The sequence below is a fragment of the Aulonocara sp. 'chitande type north' Nkhata Bay genome, linkage group LG7, assembly GCF_057382095.1.
Source record: "Aulonocara sp. 'chitande type north' Nkhata Bay isolate Kocher_YH1m ecotype deep benthic linkage group LG7, A_spYH_male_GT1.1, whole genome shotgun sequence".
Taxonomy (NCBI): Eukaryota; Metazoa; Chordata; class Actinopteri; order Cichliformes; family Cichlidae; genus Aulonocara; species Aulonocara sp. 'chitande type north' Nkhata Bay.
This window is the reverse complement of record NC_141350.1, coordinates 69465070-69485853: the sequence shown is the minus strand read 5'-3', so window position 1 is coordinate 69485853 and position 20784 is coordinate 69465070. Positions and strand designations below refer to the sequence as shown.

General features: G+C 48.8%; 1 protein-coding gene and 2 long non-coding RNA genes across 7 annotated transcripts; 1 reads left to right on the top strand and 2 right to left on the bottom strand.

Annotated features, from left to right (window-relative positions):
* Positions 1-336: 336 nt before the first annotated feature.
* Positions 337-11520, bottom strand: rbl2 (retinoblastoma-like 2 (p130)). Of its 5 annotated transcripts, none has more exons than XM_086302272.1 (22): positions 11207-11520; positions 10288-10418; positions 9696-9896; positions 9494-9558; positions 9049-9177; positions 8161-8321; positions 7531-7595; positions 7199-7370; positions 6957-7120; positions 6770-6885; positions 6597-6700; positions 6236-6397; positions 5950-6114; positions 5558-5666; positions 5196-5450; positions 4923-5122; positions 4664-4840; positions 4295-4366; positions 4109-4196; positions 1880-2118; positions 1428-1601; positions 337-809 (listed from the first exon to the last, which is right to left on the bottom strand). In XM_086302272.1, exons 1-22 carry the CDS (start codon positions 11342-11344, stop codon positions 645-647), a joined length of 3252 nt encoding a protein of 1083 aa, XP_086158398.1. In that variant the 5' UTR covers positions 11345-11520; the 3' UTR covers positions 337-644. The 5 variants fall into 5 exon arrangements, with proteins under 5 accessions (XP_086158398.1, XP_086158399.1, XP_086158395.1 ...); XM_086302273.1 differs by having other exon boundaries at positions 6260-6397; XM_086302269.1 differs by having other exon boundaries at positions 6597-6885.
* Positions 11063-15032, top strand: LOC147326876 (uncharacterized). Its single transcript, XR_015130521.1, has 3 exons — positions 11063-11192; positions 13297-13430; positions 14885-15032. It is a non-coding gene; the product is annotated as an uncharacterized LOC147326876 (long non-coding RNA).
* On the bottom strand, positions 11545-12878 carry LOC147326877 (uncharacterized). The gene is made up of 3 exons (XR_015130520.1): positions 12647-12878; positions 12413-12536; positions 11545-11723 (listed from the first exon to the last, which is right to left on the bottom strand). It is a non-coding gene; the product is annotated as an uncharacterized LOC147326877 (long non-coding RNA).
* Positions 15033-20784: the final 5752 nt, after the last annotated feature.

Here is a 20784-nt window from a genome sequence, read left to right as displayed (position 1 = left end):
GTCGGAGACGACGTGAACAGGTATAAAGTGAAGCCAGAAGACGTCAGCGGCGTCCCCCGTTTGAGTGAGAACTGGAGCAGAGGCGTTTCATCTCTCAGATTCTGGTAACTTCCACGTGATGATTGCAGCGATGGTTTAAAATGTCTGACGAGCACGCTCAGACCCCCGACTGGACTCCTGTTGATCGAGCTAACACAGAGTTATGTTGAACATTTTGTAGCCACGCCCCCTCTCTGATGTCACTAACAGCGTCTCCACCCATCGTCCTACTCTCAGCTGCTGGTTTCTTTTCCACACTTAGTTTTATTGCAGCTCACATAGACAGAGGGAGCCGGCTCAGTTCACACAGTTTATTGTTTTTACATCAGGAGCCTGTAACCAAGGAAACGCCTGCAGGATGTAAACAGTACAAAATAAAGGCACTTAACTTACAGCTGTGAGCTCCATTAAATAGCTTCTCTTTGCTCTTCTGTACACGTATTTACAGACATGGGACAGCGAAGGAGACGAAACACGCACGCCACGAAGTTTAAGACCAAACCGACAGATTTAAAACATTGATGTTAAAAACAGAAAGGAAAATACGACTAAAACACAGGAAGCTGCTCCTTCACAGTAAAACACTCCGTCTGTGTCTGCGTGCGTCACTGGGAGGAGCTGCGGTCGTTGGCGACGTCCTGCAGGCGGCGCATTAGAGCGTTGGAGTCGGGACAGACGCGTTTGGGCGAGGCTCCCTCCTCCAGAGCCATGCCACGCTTCCTGGTCGGAGTCTCTCCGGTGCGGATCATGCTGTTGATCTCCTGGAGACGCTGAAGGGTCAGAGGTCACAGATTAGTGTTCAAAGCTCTGTCGGGCTGAGCTGCACATGCTCAGACTCCTGACTCTTTGATCTCGGAGCTCGTTTATTAAACTGTTTCAGGGTGATGACGGCGTCCTGCAGGGGGAACCATTTTATCGTACTTTCAGGAATCCCTCCATAATCTGACTTCCTGTTTAAAGATGTTAAATAATAACACTTGAATATTGATGAGCTACAGCTAACCTGTGTCCGCGTTCACATGGACCTGTTTAAATAAAGTTAGAGGATGAAGCATCCAAACTGTATCCTGTATAATAAACTGTTTGAACATCATGTGAAGTTATAAACGGACCTCTAACCTCTGCCTGCATCACGAAGCCCAGGTACACCGCAGAGGTACGACAGACTCTCGCTCGTTTTTCTAACCGCCGCTGCCGTGCGCCGGCGCCGGCGGGAGAAGCCGAGTGTAAATCGACCACTGAAGGTTTTAAAATCATGAGAACGTTTCAGACACACGAGGAAAGCAACAGTTTGGTTTCCGTACGAGAAGAAACAGCGTGGCGTCAACACGTCGTTACGGATAAAATAGCTGCTGTGAACGTGAGCAGTGACTCGTGTGGGGGCTTACGTTGGGGGGGCTGCTGCAGATGTAGTAGTGAATCTTTTCCCTGGGGGTCATCAGTGAGGGGGCGGAGCCTGCCTTGTGAGGCGAGATGTAGATGGAGTGTTTGCTGGACAGAAGCATCCGGCGGGGAGAGCCGGTCCTCACGGAAGGGTACGGACACAGAGGGGGGGTCTCGACCTGAGCATGAGAAAAACAAAGAGGTCAGGAGAACGATGCTGTCACGCCCAACCGTCAGCCTCCGTCAGCCTCCGCCAGCCTCCGCCTGGGCTGTGTTTGTGCTGCTGGAGCCTTTTTAATGACATTTATTGATATTTAAACATCTTGGATTTAAAATGAGTCAAGTTTAAATGTTTGGTCCAGAAGTCTCATCATCAGCTTCACAGACACTAAGCTGCTGCATTAATAATCAATAATGTTATTGATCAGCTAAATGGCTCCCAGCTCAGTCCACGTACCCCTGCAGACAGCGAGTTTGGCGAGTATTTCAGAGCAAAGGGCGTCATCTGCTTGATATACACGTTGTTGTAGAAGTGGATGAGGTCCCCTCGCTCCTGCTCCTCCTCCCCGGCATTGGCGGTGGACGTGCACGAGGTCTTGTTGGAGGTGTTTGTGGGCGTGGAGGGGGCGCTGCCGGGCTGGGGGGTGGGTAAGGTGCTGCTGGAGCGAATAGGGACCGGGCTGACGTCGCCACCTGCTGGAAGGAAGAACAGAGTAAGAGCACAATGACGGCACCTGAACACAAAGATGGCCGACGCTGTGCTTCTGCTACAAGAACACAGAGGTCGTGTCCAAATTCATGGGCTGCATCCTCCTGAGGCCGCATTTGTACACCGATTACGTCACAGCGACGCGCGGAAGGCTGTCCAAATCCGTAGACTCCTCCGAATGCAGCCGACAAATGCGTCCTCCTTTTCCCCGAATTTGAAAGATGGGTCGGTGTGTCCTTCGTGGCCCACCATATCCCAGAATTCATAGCGCGGCCCAGCCAAACTCCAGTTTCCAATAATGGCGGCCGCTACTAAGTTTTAAAATTACTCATACTAATTTTTCTGGGTCACAAAATAAACTTTTAACATATTTTCAGGCAAGAAAGTAGCTGTGTAAACATCAAATATCTGCTCGGTTTATCAAGATATCGCATATTTGCAAAACTGCTTCGACGTTTTCGGAGACGTCTGCTACCGACCAGCTCGACAGCTAACCGGGAGCTCGAGGGTCACTAGAGCCGCCGAGAACGGCACAACTCCCGGCACATCATTTTCAGATCACCGCGGAGTTTCGCTGCTCGGGTTAAACGTAATATATAAATCACTTAGACAACCTACAAATGTTATTGTTGGGCTTTTTTCAGTGTTTTGTTTGTTCGTGAGTAAATCGGTTTGGCTGAGATTAAAGTTCTTAGATTAGATAAAATAAAACTTTATTAATCCCCCTCCTCCTTGGTTTTCACACAGCTGACTAAACGTCAAACAGGAAACTGATTAAACAGAAGTGTGAGACAGTCGAGAATTTACGCCAGTGTCCTGTTATATTTTAGATAGCAAGGAGCAGACGGCTGAGTTTATTAAACTCCACCGAGACAGCGGTGACGCTAATCTGAAGGCGAGACCGTCCAATTTCCCCAGCCGTTTACTTCCGGCCTACCCAACCTTCTGAGGACCCGGCCCACGTAGACCGCGAAGGCCGGGTCCACAGGAGGATGCAGCCCATGAATTTGGACATGACCAGAGTCTGAAATCTCCCCCTGAGCAGGAAACAGGAAGCACGTCAGATTGAGTGATGAAACTGCTGACAGCAGGAGCATGTCATTGACGCAAGACACTGATGAACGTCATAAACAGCAGGAAGGGACGATCCGGGTCAGACGTGGGCTGCAAGGTGGCTTGCAGCAGCATAAACACACGGAGAGACGCAGGTGTGGAGTCTGTAAGCTAACCCTGAGGTTAGCATCGCCAAAAAACAACCGGATTCTTTTGCAGGAGCTTAAAACGATCGCTGTGAGAAACTGAAGGTTTATAATGCTTTTATAATCGTAACTGAACCAGACCACCTGACACGCACGCTAACATGCACCGTTAACACACACTGCTAAAACACAGAATAACACCAACACTAACACTCACTGCTAACATGCATGTTAACATACACCGCTAACACGCACGCTAACACTCACAGCTAACACACACTGCTAAAACACAGAATAACACACACGCTAACACACACCGCTAACACTCACAGCTAACACACACTGCTAAAACACACACTAACACACACCACTAACACACACTGCTAAAACACAGAATAACAGATATGCTAACACACACCGCTAACACTCACAGCTAACACACACTGCTAAAACACAGAATAACACACACGCTAATACACACCACTAACACACACCGCTAACACACAGCTAACACACATAATAACACACACGCTAACACTCACAGCTAACACACACGCTAACACACATCGCTAACACTCACAGCTAACACACATAATAACACACACGCTAACACTCACAGCTAACACACATAATAACACACACGCTAACACTCACAGCTAACACACAGAATAACACACACGCTAACACACACTGCTAACGGAGTTGATGTTTCCACACGTTTGAACCGACTGAGCATGCTCAGGGAGGTCAACCTCAGGATGAGGTCATGTGTCTGTACCTGCGTCCTGGCTGCCGTCTGTGAGCGGGTTCGGTTTGTTGGTGCTGGAGTGACGCCTCCTCCCTGAGATCAGCACGCTCCTGTAGACCTGAAACACGAACACAGAACATTGGAGAACATCAGCAGCAGCTCGTCACCCCTCGTTTTTCCTCACACAGCAAGCTGGAGGGAGGAAGAGTTCCTTACATTGCTGCTGGCCTGAGGCTGAGAGCGGTAACACTTCATGATGTTCTGGAAGGATCTGTCCTCTTTGGTCACCTGACAGAAGCAAACAGGTCACATGTTACTGGAGCACAGAGCTCACAGAGACGTTCCTCCTGCAGCACCAAGTCAAAGACGAGCAGAAAAGCTGAAAACAAGCGTGCTCAGCTTCCTGTTACCAGAGAGTCAAGAGTTGAGTGACAGTAAAGCTGGAGGCAGAGAGTTAACCCTTCAAAGCTCCTGCAGGTGAAGGTGGGATACCTCTGGCCTTTCTGAACTGAACCTGCTCTTCTTCTTTGTGAGTCTCAGAACATCTCTGAGCTCGTTGTCACGACGATGAAGAACCTGACTGACCTTGGCCATGACGTAGACGGCACACATGAGGAGCTGGTCCAGGTGTCGGTCCATCATCATGTCCGTGCAGTGGACCAGCGAGTACTCGAAGCAGGTCCAGATCTTCCTCCGGAGCTCCGGCATGATGTCCAGTCGGGCGCACAGGTCTCGGAGGCGGACGCTGGCGAGGTGGTACACCTGGGAGGAAACGCTGCAGGTAAACGAATCACACCTACACAGCGGAAGCAGAGCCGCACTGAGCATGTGCACGAGCACGTACCTTCCTGAAGAACAGTGACAGCGAGCCCTTCCTCAGCGCGCCGCCGGCCGGTTTAGGGGCCGGCTTGACAGTGGCTGGTTGCACGGCGATGGTGCCGGCGAGCGCCTGCGGGGGCAGCGGCTGCAGAGCGGCACCAGCCTGTCCTGTCACGCTCACCTGCACCGGGATGAAGGTAATCCCTCCACTCTCATTGGCTATCCCTGCAGAGAGGTCAAAGGTCAGAGGGTGCCGTTTCTCACCTTCACCTTCGGGCTCGTGTTTTCTGACCCTCACCCTGCACAGGGATGGTCACTGTCTGCCCGTTGTTGGCGGTCACGGTGGCAGTTGCCATAGTGACCACAGTCTGTCCCGCCGGGATGGCCGTGACGAGGCTCGCCTGGGTGGGCTTGGCGACAGCAGTGCTGGCGGAGCCACTGGAGGCGAGGCCGGGCTCGCTGTCCACGGGGTCAACAAAGAGACGGCGGCGAGCCGTGCTGGCCGGCGGTGAGCTGTAACGGTCCAACAGGGTGGTTGGGGAGGGGGACACACCTGTAGGAGGAAGAGGAGGGCCAATGAGCTCCAAGAGTCCTTTAGCCGCATCAGAAGTCACACACACACACACAGTGTGCAGGTGTGACAGGTATCAGGTGTGTGACCTTTGAGCGTGCTGCTGCTGCTGAGCTCGGCGCCGTGGCTGACCGGAGTGACGGGAACGCTGCCGGAGCTGCTCTCATCCTGCTGCTCCAGGTACTGAGGAGGCATCACCTGAAACACACACACCTGCTGATGAAACACACCTGAAACTTTGTTCAGCCAAACAAGAAGAGGAGAAGCGAGGACGAGACTTTCACGCAGCAGGCGGGACGTTTTTACGGATCAACAGGACCGGAATCAGCTGATCACAGCGAGGCCTCCTGCAGGTGTTATTCACCCAGAGTCAGAAACCACCAAACATGAAGGTCTGCAGTTACATTTGACCTCAGGACACACGAACAAAAAAGCACAAAGAAGGAAACACCGACACGTATATCATCAAACATGGACGGACCTCCTGGCAGCTGGGGGCGTGGTCTTTGGCCCCACGGAGGCTCTCCCACAGCGGGGAATCGCCAGTCCAGGCCAGACTCTCCAGGACCTGCTCCTCCACCTGGTTCAGGTGCTTCACCACCTCCCGAAACAGACCCTGCTCCGCCCGCACCAGCACCTCAATCACCTGCAGAGACAGACGACAAGCTTTCTTCATCCAACTGTTCATCCATCATCCATCCAAACATCATCCATCATCCATCCAATCATCTGGCGTTTTCTGAAAAACAAACCTTGTTAGGACCTACTTTTTGATGAGGGCGTATTGATACCTTGTAGAAGTGATAGGCAGGCAGCTGGAAGATGCCGAGCACGTTGGGGAAATCTCCAGGAGGTCTGTAGGAGAAGATGACGATCTCCAAGCAGCAGGCGAGCAGAGAGCGGTGGAAGATATCCTGCTCCAGAATACACTGCAACACACACACACACACACACACACACTTTATAAGATGACTTTATCAGTACACGGCTGCATGTGAGATAATCTGAGAAAAACATTCAAACAGGAAGCAGATGAAGCAGTGATGGAGGCTGACATAAAGAAGGATTATTCTGATCTGTGACTCATGCAAAGTTGCTCTGAAAATGGAAATAAGTGTTTTCCCTCACAGACAGGTCGGCGTCGCCCAGAATCATCTTCTCTCTCTCGATGACTGACTCCAGGATCCTGTAGTAGAGCGCCTCTGCCAGGTGGAAGTACTTCACCGCCATGTCTGCGAGGACAAACGTTACTCGGTCACAGCAGGTCGCTCGTGTGCAGTGATGCGAGGCTACGTGCATACCTTTGCCCATGGCCCTGCCCCCGTCTGTGGCGCCGTCCTCGTAGTGCTGGGAGAAGACGTCGAACATGTCGTTCAGGCGCCGGCTGATGGCATTGCTCGGGTCTCTGGCGCAGCTCCTGGGCGAAACGAGAGCAGGCGTGTTGAAAGGGTCAGAGTTAAAGACGACGTCAGACACGCTGACACGTACCTGAGCGTCTCGGCCAGCTTGGCGCTCGGCCCCTGCTTGGTGCCCGACAGCAGCGTGTGGAGACGCCCCACGCTCTTCATGGCGGAGGAGAGCGGAGACGCCAGGCTGCCCTCCTGCACGTACTTCCTGCCTGTCAGTGGGGTGGAGACTTTCAGAGCCGAGGCCTGGGGGGGAGGTGGCATGTTAGCGAGGTGGGAAGCAAACCAATCAGAGAGCGTAAAAGAGGCAAGGTCAGGTCTTACAGCGAGGCTGGTGTGGAGCCTGAAGGTGGCGCTGTTCTGGTGCTCCGCCCCCTCGCACAGGCAGGGCCCCGGGGTGCCAATGTCCTCGCTCGCTCCCTCGCCGGTGAAGATCCTCTCGTCCAGGCTGCCTGTGGCCAAAACGTGCTCCTCGTACAGGCGGCTGAGCGCCAAACTGAGGGCGAATCAGAGCAGAGGGCGGTCAGCGGCGTCTACGTGCTGTTACCATGACACGTCACCAGGGGGCGGAGTCAGAAACACGTGGGTCTTTAGTTTACCCCCTGCTACAGGTAAACAGCTCCAATTAACCAACACAGAACGGCCTTCAAACTTACAGACTGTCTCCAAAGTTCATGGGGTCCAGGAAGCCGGTCAGACTGTCCTCCTTTCCTCGGAGAATCTGCCAACGGACACGAGAGGAAGCTGAGTGTAGCGCCAACACGGTTCCTACCTGTGCAGGTACGAAGCTGCTCTATGTGACCAAACCAACCAATATTATTATTCATTTACATTTAATCGTATAAAACTTTAAATGATTTCTGACGTTTGATGTGATTATTATTTATCAGCAGAGCTCTGCAGAGCAGACAAACAGCCAACATGTTAAAGACGCGCTCGCTTTACTGCACTCTGCATCCCTGACGTGTTCAACACCGGGGCTCACACTCAGTCTCAGTTCTCAGTCCCAAGCTGCTCCGACTGTGCTGTGGGCCGGACCATAGTCTTTGCTGGGCTGATTCTGGCCCCCGGGCCTTATGTTTGACCCCTCTGCTTTAACCCAGATCACTAACATGCACTTTTCCAACACCCTCACTAACGCCGCGTGTGAAACACACGCCCGTCATTCTGCTTTTACCCCGTGGAGTGGCTCCAAACCAACAGAGGAAACCTCGCCGAGGCTCTCGAGGCCCGGCACCCGCTCAGGTGTGTTCACCTGAGTGAAGGTGTGGGAGGAGGTGGCTCACCCTCTTGTGGAAGAGCTTCTTGATGAAGGGTTTCCAGAAGTGCTCTTTGACCCCTTTGGCCTCCAGCACCAGGCCGTCGTGCAACTGGCACAGCTGCTCCATGAAGCAGAACGGGCCCGAGGCCGGCCGGAAGTCCTTGGTGCCGAAGTCCTCAGGAAGCCCTGTGGGACGGAGAGACAGCGTTACCATGGAGACATGACAACACACAAATTGTGTTATTTTTAACGATAACATCATTTAAACTTTCATTCCTCGTGTGTTAACCCCACAGCGGCCCCAGGAGGCTCCACCTCCTCAGTCGCGCTGATGATATTGTTCAGCTCTAATCCTGGTTCTACTGCAGCTGATTCAATCCCAGGATAATGAAATCCTGATCGCTGGTCTGTTGGTTCAGCCAGCACGACCTTCTTCTTGTTTAACAGGCAGGTATTTAACCCAAACCTTCAGGAGCGTCTCGTGTCACCTGAGCGGGCTGAACCGCGCCCTCCCGCCTCTAAACGTGCACCTTTCTTTAAATGTTAGTTTCATGCCGAAACGCTGCTCGTGGGCGGAGTGTTCAATGAAGCAGGCGAGCTCCCCGAGTCTGACCTCGCTCGGCTCCAGGGTTGTGCCTGACGGGATCACGTGGTGTTTCGGGGCCTCACGGGGGCGCACAGGAAACCCGACAGGAAGTAAGGGCAGCGCTGACAGAGCCTGCTGCCGGCTCCACCTTTGATTTATTTGAGGTGTGACCCAATGCTGCAGGTGAGCGATAAGCAGGCTTCCTCTGCAGCCGACATGATTTATTCAAAGAACTGGAGACGTTACTACAGCAACCAAACTAAACCGAGCGCGAACAGCACGTTAACAAAGGCAGGAACGATGTGTACGTCAGCCTCAGGACGCCACCTTTGAACTCGGGGTTCAGCAGGTCCTTCCTGGCGTTGCACAGCAGGGCGTTGGTGAAGACGAGGTCGAGGGCGCACAGCAGCAGGTGGTACGAGTTCACCAGGTCGTCGCTGATCATGGGGAAGTTCCCTGAAAGAAGAAGCAGAAACATCATCGAGGTGCAAACCGGACTCATCAGCGTGCATGAACCAGAGCCGAGAGCAGGAAGTGAGCCGCACGCCGAGACCTGGCGTTCCAGCTGAGTGGCTGCTGGGACGAGATTGAAGCTTCACAGTTCTGATTATTTATTATCCCATTTCTGCAGCTCCCAACAATAACGCAGAGAAACACCACACACGTGAGCGACAGTGGGGAGGAAAAACCTCCACCTGTCTGTGACGAGCTGTGGTTTGCACCAGGGCGCTGTGACGGACTTCTCTGACATCATTAAACAGGAAGTGCTTACCTTTGGCGTGGACAAACAGCACCCAGCAGAAGTTGAAGACCTCGGTCACGGTGCACGGGTGGCGTCTGCAAAACAAAGAGCGCACATAGGTTACCAGGCAGCACTGCAGACCCGCCCCCGCCTGGCGACCACACCAACAAACACCAAAGAACTGAATACTGAGCGGTTAGCATGAAGGTGAGGTCAGAGGTTACGGTCCCACCTCTGCTTGCGGCTGCGGTGCACTCGCGGCGGCTCCTCTGACGGCGCCCTGAAGATGGATTTGAAGATGGGGACGTACTTCTTGAAGATGACGGCGGACACGATGAAGTTCCTCTCCAGCTTGTCGGTGCTCTGACGGAAGTCCGGCGGCAGGTCAGCCATGTCCTGCCACTTCTTCATCTTACTGAAGAACTCGATGAGGCTGAGGAGGAGCAGAGGGCGGGGACATGAGGAGCGAGCCGAGCCACAAAGATGATGTAATAAAAACCTTGTGGTCGCCTCTAAACCCTTCACAGAGCGCACATCCCATTTTATTCTATTTTTATTTATTCATCATTTTAAATATTTTGTAGCTGATATATTTAGTTTTCCTGCTCGTTTCCAGCTGTTTGTGTGTCTGAGTGGTTCTCGCGTTCCCTCGCGTTCATAGTCTTTTGTCTATTTCCTGTTTTATTTTGAAGGTCTGCCTCTGTTACTGTGCCTGCTGGCCCCGCCCTGATTCTCTTCACCTGGGTTACCTGCCTGGCCGTGTGTCGTTATGTCATCAGTGATTGTGTTTCTGTGGGTGTGAAGGTGGAGAGGGGCACACCGACCTCATCTCGGAGCAGCGCAGGATTCGGGTCAGAGAGACGTAGTTCCCCTCGGCCGTGCCTTTTCCTACCGTGGGCACAGACGACCTGCAGGCCACGTAGAGGGCGCACGCCAACCAGTGCAGCTCGCTGCCCTGCGACAGGAAACAAGATGACAGGAAGCTTTGCAGACGTTAATGAATAAATATAATTTTTATTTAAAAGGACGAAGGGCGCATCGAGGGACGGACAGCACTCTCATCTCCTTCCCTCTCGTTTCCTTCGGTAGTGAACACTTGCTCCCTGAGCAGAGAGCTCAGGCTGTGACGTCGCTCTGTGCCGAGGCTGACCTCCATGATCTGGACCTGAGCTTTTCTAAAACAACTCAGGAACCTGAACCTGAGTTTGAACCCATCCTAAGCAGATCTAATGTAAGAATACAAAATAAGGTTTGACTCCACACAGCCTCCTGTGACTAAAAACGCCTATAAATAACTTCAGGTGTACCCCGCCCCTCAGCCTGTGACGACAAACCCCGCCCCTCAGGCGTTCCTGGGTATTTAATGGTCACACTCAGTGTACTTAGAGCAATCATGAAGTAAAATAAACCGCCATACTGCTCAGATCCAAGTACTCACAGTACTTAAAGTACTCGTTATGCTGATATTAGTGTAGCACAGTTCTTTATTATTACTGTGTTTAATACCTCGGACTGCTGGGCGGAGCAACATAAACACCACCTTCACCTGATGGAGGAGGAAACACCCTGCAGGGCACCGAAGTACTCGAGTAAAAGTATTCAGATATTTGTTGCTGTAGAAGAACGACAGCGCTACAGTTAAAGAGGCATCCGCCCGCCCCCTGGGGACACGCCCCTGCCCCTGGACGCCGAGACCCGTCAGAAACACGTCACAGAGCCACCTGTCCAGGTGAGCGTGCTTACCTCCAGGGTGAAGTTCCTGCTGATGTTCTCGTAGCTCCCCCACGCCTCCCCGCTCGCCTCCTCGTCCATGTTCAGCGCCCTGCAGAGCTCCTCGAACCCGCGGCGCGCTCTCTGCGCGGTTTCGTCCTCGTCGCTCATTTTCACCGCACTGACCGGACAGTGTCGACCCCGCCGGGCACAGGGGGCCTCCCGCGGCGCGCGGACACGCTATTCACGGGGCTGATGTCCTGAATAACGCCGTTATTACCGAGCACCGGGGCTCCCGGCCTGCGAGGCCATTTAAAAGTCCTTTGACTGACAGATACGCACGCATGCGCGGCTGCCAGCCACAGCGTCAAACGTCACGTCTCAGCGTACGTGCTTTAGCGAATAGCACAAATAACGTAGCGGGGCCCCGCCCACTAAGGGTGCGTAGCTGAGTGTGAGTGGGTGAGCCCACCTGTCAATCACACTGGTGCTGCTTCCGGTTGTTTTGTGTTTTTCGCTGGTGTGGCGCTCCGCTCGCCCGGAAGTCCATCTGAAAAACATTAAATTATAACTTTTGTAAAATCTGTGATCGGTAAAAGGCGGGAAACACAAACCTGTGCAAACGTTTAAATGAGCGCTCATCGTTCGGCTCTCATTAAACTGCTGCACAGGTCCTCACAGTGCAGTGAAAGCGAAGGATGAAACGGGACAAAGACTCAGCTGTCAGAACAACCCAAATAAAGCTGCTCAACCACGACATTAGTGTGTGAAAGGAAAGCAGTCATTATATCTCAGGAGAGTTTGATAGATTAATGCTGCAGTTACCACAAAACTGTGACTGTGGGCAGCAGATTAGACCCTGAGTACATCCTGGCTGTGCTGTAGCACTGTACACACCAACCCTTCAGATTCTTTAATAATCAGCTGAGGCCTGACCCACACTGCCTGACTGTGGGTGTGTGGAAATCAGTGCAGATGACAGAGATCATTCACTAAACAGCAGATAGGAACCCAAACGAGTCATAAAAATAAAGATGTTAGTCAGAGTTATTGCACTTTGTTTATGTGTTGAATTAAATCTCAGATTCTATAAATTGATTGTAGTTTTGTTTAGAATCTGGAGATGACGCTACACCTTTAAATATCATCACTAATAAAGGTCTTAATGAACTTAAACTGTGACTCGTGCATTTGTCTCACGGTCCTCAACAAAATGTTATTATCATAAAGTTAATTTACCGTTAATTTGAACACGCAGAACTCACGCACACATTTCTTCACCTCATGCTGGATTTTCTGCGATGCAATCAAGTGTTAATTATTGTAAAGTTGTAAATGTTTCGTCTTCTTCTTGCAGCGGCTCCTTTCAATAAAGTGTTAAAGACAGAATAATAGAACAATAAACTCACTTAGAGACTGAAGTCATCACTTTAGGAATGTGTCAGAAACTCAGACTCATTATAATGATCTTACCACCGTTTTTTAAAGCTACTGAAAGCTTGCAGTGCTGATATAAACTCCATCCTGAGATTAATCTTTGTCGATTATTGTTGCATTCTCTCCGTCCAGCTCAGCGGCTCACATCGATGTAGAAACATGCATCTCGTCTGGAGCGACGGCCTTGCAGGTCTCTGTCACTCGTTGTTTAACCTCGTCTCCTTCCTGTTCAGCCGGCCGCACAGACGGAGGTTCCTTCTTCTGTTGTAACACGCCATCCTAGTCACATGTTGTCACGTGTTAAGAATTCTGAAGTCTCCTTCAGATCCTTTCACATATGTGTGCATCTTGTACAGTCTTTGATAACTCTTCCTTCTTTAAAGTAACAGGAAGTGATTTTCTTGTGTTTTTACGTTGTTTTCTTGGTCTTTTGTCGCCTATTTGAGTGTTGTTTGGTTTTTAAGGTCTGTAGTACGCTAACGCTGGCAAGTTTATCGCCTTATTTCTGTGGATCTTCAGAACTGTAATTTTTCCAATTGTCCTTTAAAGTTCATCTCTATACATCAGGCTGCAGTGTGCTGTTGGTTCCTGAATGAACTGATTTGTGTTTTTAAGGTGAGAAAATTATTTAAAGGTGCTACCCAAACATTCCTCTGACTTTCTCGTTCCCATCTTGCCTGAATCAGACTTGAAACCAGTGACTGAGACCAGAATCTCATCACTGAGGTCAGAGGTCAAGCTGAGCAGGAGACTCATTATCCAGTCAATCTTCAGAGGACTCGCCCCCTGCTGGACAGCAGCGGGACTGCAGGTCGTCAAGGTCAGTGACCAAACTCCTTTAACACACAGCTGCCCACCTCCGGAAAGACCTCAGCTTTCACAGGATGGACACAAGCCAACCACACACAGCGCCACCTGCAGGGCCTTTTAAGAATTTTCTATCTCTTTGCATTTCTGCTGATCATACTGTTAGATATGTTTCATATGCTGTGGTATAAAATGTGACACAAGGAGGCCGTTTAATGATTTTCTAATAAAGTTTCACTCATCAACTGACTACCTCATTAAAATAATCATCATATTAATCAATTCAAGTAATTTTATTTTTGTTATGCATCATCATGAAGAAAGCTCTGTGTAGTGGCAATTCCTTTTGTTTGACAAACCAAACATCCCACAATTAAAAGTCCACAAGCCACTGCTGCACTGAGATACTATTTCGTACGCAGGCGAAAGAAGTCCACTGTCCAAACTTTAAAGTTGCGTTTTTATGGTTTATTCATCCAGTTTGGCAATAACAAGATCCATTTTTTGTTACTTCCTGCTGCTTCTCCTGCTCTAGTAAAAAACCACAGGCTCACCCCAGTGCATGCTGGTCCTATACCAGTCTCTCTATTTATAGAAACAAAATGGCCCTACAGCTCTTATTGTCATGGTTGCGGCTGTGTGCAGGCTGGATGAGGACCCAATCGCAAACTCACGGAGGCAGGAATTAACTCAAACTTCACAGCTTTATTGCTGGACGGAAAAACCATACAAACTAAACTGGAAAGTATAACATGTTACACGGAAAAACACACGGCCATGGATGAGGGAGAACGCGACACAGAACTGAGGGAGACGCAGACATAAATACACAGAAGGTTAGCGAGGGAAGTGGGAGCACACGGGGAACACAGCTGACACTGATAATCATAACAAGACACGGCAGAAGTGAACGCAACACTGACGGGAGACGGGCAAAGTAAAACAGGAAGTACAGAGGTTCAGACAGGAGGAGAGAGCACGGGGAAAACACAGATATAACGGGCTGGGGAAAACATGGAATAAAACACAAGGAGAGACGAGGGCTCACAAATACACAGAGGGGCACACAAGGGGTAAGAGTCACAAGGGGAAAACACTTAGGGAACAACGTAACAGGGCAGCCCAGGAAACATGGCCTAAATAAGGAGCAAAATACAAAAATACATGAAACTAAGAATACTGGGCCAACATGGCCCAGGATCATGACACTTATTGACTGATTTAACAAGGTAAAATCAAACAAATAAAACATTGAAACAAATATTAATCTACAAATAAACTTGTAAATAAACCCCAAAATATAAGTAAACTAACAACAAACTTTAACTAATTTCAAAATAATAAAAAATAAAGAACAGATAGCTCCAACACTCTGTAAAGTCTCTCCTTCATCCTGAGCTCAGCTTCAGCTTAAAGGACGCTCCTCCCACTGAGGTGTTGACAGCGCTCTTCCTTGCTCACCTGCAGGAGGCGCCGCTTCCAGCAGAGATGCAGACAGCTGCAGCTTCAGAGGCGGGAGGCGGTCTGCGAGCTCCCACCATGCCCCAGGTAGAGCGACTGCTGAGGGAAGGCTTGGCCTGCAGGGGATGCTCACCTGGAGGGAGACACCGTACAAACGCCCTGAGACGGCCCGAGGGAGAAAACCTGTTTGCAGCTCCACAGTTTCATTTTAGAAGAATTAAATAAATAATAAATAATAAAATAAAGACTTTTCTTCAAGTGCTGAGAATGAAATGTTTGAATAATATTGGAAAATGTGGATGTCTCAAAATGACTTTCTTAAACTCCATATGAAACATCATCAGCAATAATGCTAATGATTAAGCTAGCACTTTGGTGACAGTGGGAAAGAAAAACCCCCTTTTAACAGGAAGAAGGGAGATGATGATGATGATGATGATGATGATGATGATGGTGATGATGATGCTGCTGCTGCTGATGAGAGTGATGATGATGTTGATGAGAGTGATGATGATGATAGTGATGATGATGATGATGATGATGATGAGAGTGATGATGATGATGATGATGGTGGTGATGATGATGATGATGTTGATGAGAGTGATGATGATAGTGATGATGATGATGATGATGAGAGTGATGATGATGATGATGATGGTGGTGATGATGATGATGATGTTGATGAGAGTGATGATGATGATGATGATGATGATGGTGGTGATGATGATGATGATGTTGATGAGAGTGATGATGATAGTGATGATGATGATGATGATGATGATGATGATGATGATGATGATGATGATGATGATGATGGTGGTGGTGATGATGATGATGATGTTGATGAGAGTGATGATATAGTGATGATGATGATGATGATGGTGGTGATGATGATGATGATGTTGATGAGAGTGATGATGATAGTGATGATGATGATGATGATGATGATGGTGGTGGTGATGATGATGATGTTGATGAGAGTGATGATGATAGTGATGATGATGATGATGATGATGATGATGGTGGTGGTGATGATGATGATGATGTTGATGAGAGTGATGATATAGTGATGATGATGATGATGATGATGGTGGTGATGATGATGATGATGTTGATGAGAGTGATGATGATAGTGATGATGATGATGATGATGATGATGATGGTGGTGGTGATGATGATGATGATGTTGATGAGAGTGATGATATAGTGATGATGATGATGATGATGATGATGATGATGATGATGATGATGGTGGTGATGATGATGATGATGATGATGATGATGATGATGATGGTGGTGATGATGCTGATGATGATAGTGTTGATGATGATGATGACGATGATAGTGATGATGATGCTGCTGCTGATGAGTGATGATGATGTTGATGAGAGTGATGATGATGTTGATGAGAGTGATGATGATAGTGATGATGATGATGATGATGATAGTGTTGATGATGATGATGACGATGATAGTGATGATGATGCTGCTGATGAGAGTGATGATTCTGCTCCCATTCTGCTGAGTTTTGATCTTGTGTCTTTTTGGTGTTTCACAGAAGAAGGTCCTGAGTTCACCATGGCCGGGGTCTTTCTGTGTGGAGTTTGCATGTTCTCCCCGTGGTTGCGTGGGTTCTCTCCCACAGTCCAAACAGATGCAGTTAAGTGGGGGCAGGTTAACTGGTAACTCTAAATTGCCCATAGGTGCGAATGGTTTTCTGTTTCTATGTGTTAGCCTGGCGACCTGTCCAGGGTGTACCCTGCCTCTTGCTGATGCAGAAGAGGATGCATGGATGGATGTTTTCCTCTAAAACCAGTTCAAAAATAAAGATATTCCTTTTTGAGGAAACTTGGCCATCTTTAAAATGACAGAATGAAGATTTTAGAGTTGAAAGTTTTATTTTCTGTGAAAAAAAGTTTTTATGAGTTAATAATTTTCAGCCTTTTCACATGTTTGGAGTCTGTGTGGAAAGAGCTCCAAACTTTATTTATTCTGACACAGCTGCAGTAGCTGGATGTAACTGGTCCCAGTCCTGATCCTCGTCCCGGTTCCAGCTGCTGCTTCAGGCTCTGAGCGTGCTCACATAAAAAAGGTCAAAGGGTCATGTGACTACCATGACCTGGTTGTAAATATGTTAGAGGGTTAGACCAGCTGTTGGCTTCAAAACGATGTGTGACAAGCAGATCGCCTCCACTGTGGGCGGAGCTTTAAGATCCCTGCTACACGATGTCTGCCTTTTGTTTATCATTTCAGCTCAGTCAACAACAAAAAATCTCTTAAATCTATTTTATTTATCAATTTTATTATTTGTAACTTCATTGTTATGAACTCCCAGTGGAGGGGCCCCTTTTGAGTATGTACCCAGGACCCCCCAGGCTCTAGGACTGCCACTGTGTCATCTGTGGCTGCATAAACGAGACTTACAGATAGAAAAGTTTAAATGTTTTATATTTATAGTTTATGATTTAAAAAGGACACATAAGTGTAAACGTGCCAAACAAGAAACACACCATCAGACATAAATGCATAAAATCACATCATAAACCATCAGTGTAGTGTAAAAATGATCTGTACGCATTGATGAGCTGCTGTGACGTCACAGCTTTTAGGAACGATAGCTGTGTCCCAAACGTCGCTGCATCCTCCGGAGGCCGCATTTGAAGGCCGATTACGTCACAGCCAGGCGGCGAAGGCTGTCCCAATTCGTCAACTCCTTCAAATGCGTCCTTCATTTCCCCGAATTTGAAGGATGGGTCGGGTGTGTCCTTCGTGGCCCACCATATCCCAGAATTCATAGCGTGGCCCAGCCAAATTTCAGCTGCCAACAATGGCGGCCGCTACTAAGTTTTAATATTACTCTCATTACTCTTTCTGGGTCACAAAATAAATGTTTAAGTTTATATTTATATTTTCAGGCGAGAAAGTAACTGTGTAAACATCAAACATCTGCTCGGTTTATCAAGATATCGCATATTTGCAAAAGTGCTTTGACATTTTCGGAGATGTCTGTTACCCACCAGCTCAATATCAAGCCGGGGGGTTCAATGATCACTCGAGCCGGCGAGAGCAGCGGACTCCCGGCTTCATCGTTTTCAGACCCCCGCTCTTTCGCTACTCAGGTTAAACATGATATATAAGTCACTCGGATAACTCAAAAATGTAATTGTTTGGCTTTTTTCCGTGTTTGGCTGAGATTAAAGTTATTAGATTAAATAAAATAAAATAAAGTAAAATAAAATAAAAGGTGATGCCCAGCAGGGGGCGCTCTGAGCAAACAGACTGCAGGCAGCCTCCCCCTCTGCTTCCCGCAGCATCACCTGCCACCGCCTCTAACGAGGTTTCACAAAGTGTGAAGCAGGAAGCAGACGTTTCAGTCGGCTGTGCAGGTTAAAGTTTCAGTGGCTGTCAGTCTGGGCAGGTTGGTTTCACTGCAGAGGGTCAGAGGAGGGCGGAGCTCCACATCACCTCCATCACACACGTCAACGCATCAGCACCACAGTTTTCTGCCAGTTTCCAGCTTTTAATCATCACGCTTGTGTCAGATAATTGTGGTGATCATGATCTTTTATTTCTCAGTATTCTCTGACACGATTAACGGTCAGGTTTACCTGTGTCCACCTGAGAAGGCGAATAAAAGAGAAAAACAAACTTTCACTTTATTAAAGCAACACGAAGAGAATAAATGAAATATGATGGCTGATGAAATGAAATGATTTCATTTGCTGGGGCAGGTGGAGAGGAGCGAGCGGAGCAGAGGGTCAGACGGCGGGGATGCAGGCTGAAACGGCACTGCAATCACTGGAGATTCTGGGTAATTTTGAGGGACGGCGTGTTTGCAGGAGCTGCAGGGAGCCGCCTGCTGGCCGTCCCAGCTGCTGAGGAGGAGGAGCTGCGTGGCAGGAGGTGGCAGGAGGGTTTGAGTGGCATCACCAGGCGACAGCTGCCGGCCCACGGCTGCACCCCTCGCCGCCTCGCCAGGATGCTCCTCACCGTCTGACAGCGTAAACACACAGCTGGAAGCTGGTGGAGGGGAGGTGACGGGGAGTCGCTCGGGGGGGCTGAGGGACTCTGAACAGGCCGGGAGGTGAACCCGAGCTGTCCATCTGGCACCGTCAGAGGAGGCGCAATTAAACGTATTCCTCAGACTTTCCATCATATAAATTATTATTATTATTGTTACTATTGTTATTATTGTTAATATTATTATTATTAATAATAATAATAATATTATTGTTATTGTTATTATTGTTAATATTATTATTATTAATAATAATAATATTATTGTTATTGTTATTATTGTTAATATTATTGTTATTGTTATTATTGTTAATATTATTGTTATTGTTATTGTTGTTATTTAAGCACCATGAACAGGAAAACAGCGAGAAATCAAAGCTGAGGCCAGAAATAATTTCCCTTTTCGACTCAATTTAATTATCAACAGTCACCTCGAGGTGCTTCATACTGTACAGACCCTACAATCAGTCAGAGACACACTTTGACTGAGCACTTGGTGGCAGTGGGAAGGAAAAACTCACTTTTAACAGAAAGAAACCTCCGGCAGAACCAGGCTCAGGGAGCGATGGTGCCAAATATCAGATTTGTTTATCGATTTCTGCTTGTTTCAAACTGAACCCAGAGAAAAGCTCAGCTTTGACGAGCTCGGCTCTGCTTTAGAAACTCAACTGAAAACTGTAAGAACCATCAGTGATTCTATGAATGCCTGTAAGACAAACGCCATCATGGCTCCAAAGGTGTGAGCACTGAGTGGGCTCTGAGCAGAGAGCATGGGGGACTTCACCGAGGTCTTACGTGTATGCTGACGGTGCTGTGTTACTGTTAGTTTTATAATGAATCCTCTCGTGTATTAAAGCTTCGCCCTAAATTAGTTTTCTTCTTTAAGGGGCGACCGTGGCTCAGGGGGTTGGGAAGCGTATCTGTAACCGGAAGGTCGCCGGTTCGATCCCTGGGCTCTCTGTCCTGGTCGTTGTGTCCTTGGGCAAGACACTTTACCCTACTTGCCTACTGGTGTTGGCCAGAGGGGCCGATGGCGCGATATGGCAGCCTCGCTTCTGTCAGTCTGCCCCAGGGCAGCTGTGGCTACAACTGTAGCTGCTCCACCAGTGTGTGAATGTGAGAGTGAATGAATAGTGGCATGTAAAGCGCTTTGGGTGCCTTGAAAAGCGCTATATAAATGCACTCCATTATTATTATTCTCCCTGATGGTGGCGACCTCACGTCGGTCACGCCAAGGTTGCGGGTTCTTCTTCACTGGTGGCGCCTGTTACACTGTGAGCAACCAGAAGCATCTCCTGACCATCAAGACTTTTATTGGACAATGACTCAGATACATGCAGAGGTCAGCCGTCCCCTCAGAGGGGTCACCTCAGCTGGTGAGCTTTTAAGCACTAAAACCATCATCAGACCGGCTTCCAGTTTGGTGACAGTGAGCATTGATGGGAACACAGCCTGTGGGGTGTTTGAAGCCCTCACCGGACTCAGAGATCCTGCACAGGCACAGGTTTCTTCTTCTCGTCATACGTTGAAGAACTGCATGATGCATGAAGCATGATGCTGCAGATGTTTTCTGTCCAGCTGTTACTCCGTACTTTACAGCACAAACAGAGCGGAGGTTTGTGAATGCAGCCTCCTCCGAGGATCCTGCCAGCCTTCCCAGCTCAGCTTTGTTTAAACTGATCGATACTTCCTGTTTCCTGTTTGATGGATTATTCAGTGACGCTGGTTTTGTTTCTCCTGCTGCGGATTGATGTTCCACCATGTTTATTTGTTTTCTGTCCAAATGTGAAGAATCGGCAGAAGATCGATGCAGCAGAACATTACAGCAGGAAGAGGAGCTGGGTTTGGACATCTCCATCAGCCCAGCTTAAAAGACGGACCAATGGGAC

What these genes read in the sequence shown, in the direction of transcription:
- rbl2 (XM_086302269.1), bottom strand. Translation starts at nt 11,344, where the DNA reads ATGAGCGACGAGGACGAAACCGCGCAGAGAGCGCGCCGCGGGTTCGAG. An exon ending in ATGAACTTTGGAGACAGTCT is followed by an intron (nt 7,371 to 7,530) that starts GTAAGTTTGAAG and finishes ATTCGCCCTCAG; the next exon opens with TTTGGCGCTCAGCCGCCTGT. An exon ending in AGTGACCATCCCTGTGCAGG is followed by an intron (nt 5,123 to 5,195) that starts GTGAGGGTCAGA and finishes ACCTCTCTGCAG; the next exon opens with GGATAGCCAATGAGAGTGGA.